The sequence below is a fragment of the Centruroides sculpturatus genome, unplaced genomic scaffold (assembly GCF_000671375.1).
Source record: "Centruroides sculpturatus isolate CEXI.00-Female unplaced genomic scaffold, Cexi_2.0 scaffold45, whole genome shotgun sequence".
Taxonomy (NCBI): Eukaryota; Metazoa; Arthropoda; class Arachnida; order Scorpiones; family Buthidae; genus Centruroides; species Centruroides sculpturatus.
The window spans coordinates 200,900-204,090 of NW_019384310.1; the positions used below are offsets into that span (position 1 = coordinate 200,900).

Sequence of the window (3,191 nt, forward strand, 5' to 3'; positions counted from 1 at the left end):
ATGACCCCTAACCCTCTATCTCTCTAGGCCCGACAGTAGAGCTGGCTTTTTTTTCTTCTTAGTGTTCTCTTTAGCCTTTTGTTTTTTGGAAATCACTACGGATTCGTAAGTTTTCTCCGGGCCCGGGAAAAAATTCCCAGCTCTCCTCTCGGCGATCCTGATCTCTCTCCCCCTAATCTCCAAAATGAAATAGCATCAAAGTTCTATATATATATATATATATATATATATAGGGTTTAGCAATGTTGGCATTAATGCTATTAAGTTTTAGTGATTAAAGGTTGAGGAGGAGCAAGAGAGAGTCGTGCCATCACAGGATCGTGAGGATTAGACTTACTGAAGATTTTACTTGTTATCAGCATTTACAATATTTTATAAAACTCATCACTACCCTCAAAATAAGCATTTTGCCATTTTATAATAATTAATAATATAAAAGTTATTTTTCAAATAAAATCTCATAACAGCCAACAAAGTTACATAACTTGCTGAATTTTTTTCTTTCCTGTTTTCACAAATTAATCTTTGAATTTCAATTCAAGAAATCACTATTCAAAACTGTATGAAATTTGATCATTTTTGAAATTCGGCACTTGGGCAATATGTAAGTTTTGCTGCAAAGTTGCTTGGTTTATTTAATTATGAAAGCATGACACAGGAAATAAAAATTATGGTTTTAACATGACTGGAATATTCATTGTTGCAAGTTAAGTTAAAACAACAATTATCAAGATGGAATTTCAATATAAAACAGTATAAGTTAAATTTACCTAACCTTAAGATTCATTGGTCTAGCAGCTTCAACAATTTGAGATGACAATTTGAATTTTGTAATCATTAGTTTGCACATCTGAATATCAAAATGTCCAAAATTATCTGCTGCTACATAATGTAAGGGTTTAGAAAGTTGATTCTAACCTCAAAATAAAAAAAAAATCTACCAAAGTTACAGTTAGTGTTGCAGATTTCTATGACTGGATCAAAGGACACTTCAAAATGATTAATGCTACCACTTTCAAACTTTCATGGTATCCCATCCTACCCCAACAGAGTGGAATTGAAGGAATTTTTAGTTAATAACTAAGCATCCTTTTTTCCCTCATGCAGTTTAGTGGTTTGGATATCTGGCTTTCACCCAGAAGGCCTGGGTTCAATGCCCAACACGGTGATATTTTAGTCAGATAGATGGCTATGATGGTTAAAGCATCAGCCTACTGTTCTGCAGAACCCAAGATTAAATCTGGGTGGTCTGTCCTTCACCATCTGGTCATCCCAATATGGGCCAGACTGATACTTGATGGGAATGACAAAAAGGTTCTCTTAGTGCCCACAGAATGAAAAAATAAAAACAAAAAAAATTGTTCATATTTTTAGATTTTGATTTTAAAATTATAGTTTTTCACATTGACTACTAATATGTGCAAATTTTTGTTTAAAATATCTAATAATAAACCATAGCTTTCTGTGGGAAAGATATGAATGGATAGATATTTAAGGATAGGAATATCCGTGCAGAAATTTGCCACTGTCATTACAAACCAACGGCATTGAAAAATGAAAATAAAAGACAAATTGCATCTTTTTCTTTCAATAAAAAACAATGACAGTTTAGTTAAAATAAAAAAAATATTAAACACTTTCCATTCACATAAATGCACTAAATCATAAAAAATAAATTTTCTTTAGTTTTCACAGTATTCTTGATATTACGTGATTAAAAACGAAAGCACGGGGAGCTCACAGGAAGCCGATAAAAATCGATAGAAAAGATAGCCGAGTATTTCCGAACACGAGTGCCACATTCTTTTAAGAAAACAACAACACATTTGGAAGTTTTTCTAATCATTAATTAAACTAAATTTTTGTGATAACTCAGGATGTATTTTCTTCATAATTGAAGTTTAGACTATTTACAAAAATTACAAAGAAAAGACATCCAGAGTTATCACAAAAATTGTAAATATACGCAAATAACGTAGACACCTTGTAACTACCACTAGAGAGCCAGAAGCAGTTTAAAAGTGGATAAAAATAATATGGCGCGAAGAATTTTGCGTTTTTAACGTAAAAGTGTCAGGACCTACAAGAAAAGGCTGGCACTCGATCTCTTTTAACATTGTGGAGTTTTCTACCAATTTTTTACCTTTGTTTAAGAAGCGTTCTTCAAAGCAATTTTAGACCGTTAATTCCGTGGCGGCGTATAAGGGATTAAAAGATAGACTCGACAATTTAATTTAATTTTTGTAAATAGTCTAAACTAAATTTTCTCGACACGCCACTATTTATCAAAAATATTAAATTTCAATACCGAGACTGGCTTTTTAAATCCAACAAATATCTTAGAATACACAACATACCATAACATTATACCACAAAACAATTGATTTTTCATCATAATCCAATATAACTTCGAATGTAATTAATCGTAATATACACACACGGTAGTCACAAATTCCGTCCGCCAAGCAATATAGGATTTATTTTTGAAATATTCCCTAAAACAACAAATCAGATGTCTCCTTATAGCCCAGACTTAAACTTTAAGAATTTACGTCGAATTATTGTAAAAGAGCTCACCCTACAACTGTAGAATATCTAAGAAAACTCAAAAATAGCTTCAATGACTTAACATCGAATTGAATTTGTGGCCATCGTATATAATTTTTACTTATTTATTGTTGATATTTTCGAAAATTTTAAAAACATAATTTTGCCAATAAAATAGTATCTGTACCTAATGTAAATAAATAAACAAACAATCATTGGCAAGATAGAATACTTTCACTTTCTGTTTACCAACGTTTGTTTTCAGAGGGGGAGAAAATACTCAAAGGATTCTTACCGAACAAAAAGCAATACAACAGAAATTTCTAATTAAAAACTATTCAATTACAACTTTAATCAAATGTTATCAAATTACCGTAAAGCCTTCTCCTTGCTCGGTCTTCACTATTTGACATATTTCTTCCGCTTTTTGTTTGCCAGTGATCTTGTAAACAGCCATATTTACTTAATCCGGACGAATTACACTAAATATCTGACGACTTCATTATTCATTTTAATGTTATTTGACGTTTACCGACGAAAACGGATAACTTATAATTGGCGACGAATAACCGCCCATTGTTGATATTATGGAGACGGGCTTCAAGAAGTGTTGCCGTATGGACAGCGGATGTAAAAGTCTAAAC

The 3,191-nt window shown here is 31.9% G+C and overlaps 1 protein-coding gene across 1 annotated transcript in view; it reads right to left on the minus strand.

Annotated features, from left to right (window-relative positions):
* Nucleotides 1-3,191, minus strand: part of LOC111621072 (nischarin-like) — a 42,582-nt gene extending 39,391 nt beyond the window's left edge. Inside the window, exon 1 of the mRNA XM_023363133.1 lies at nt 2,921-3,191. Within this exon, the coding sequence (XP_023218901.1) occupies nt 2,921-3,004 (84 nt within the window). The 5' untranslated portion in view covers nt 3,005-3,191. The remainder of the gene's footprint in view (nt 1-2,920) is intronic.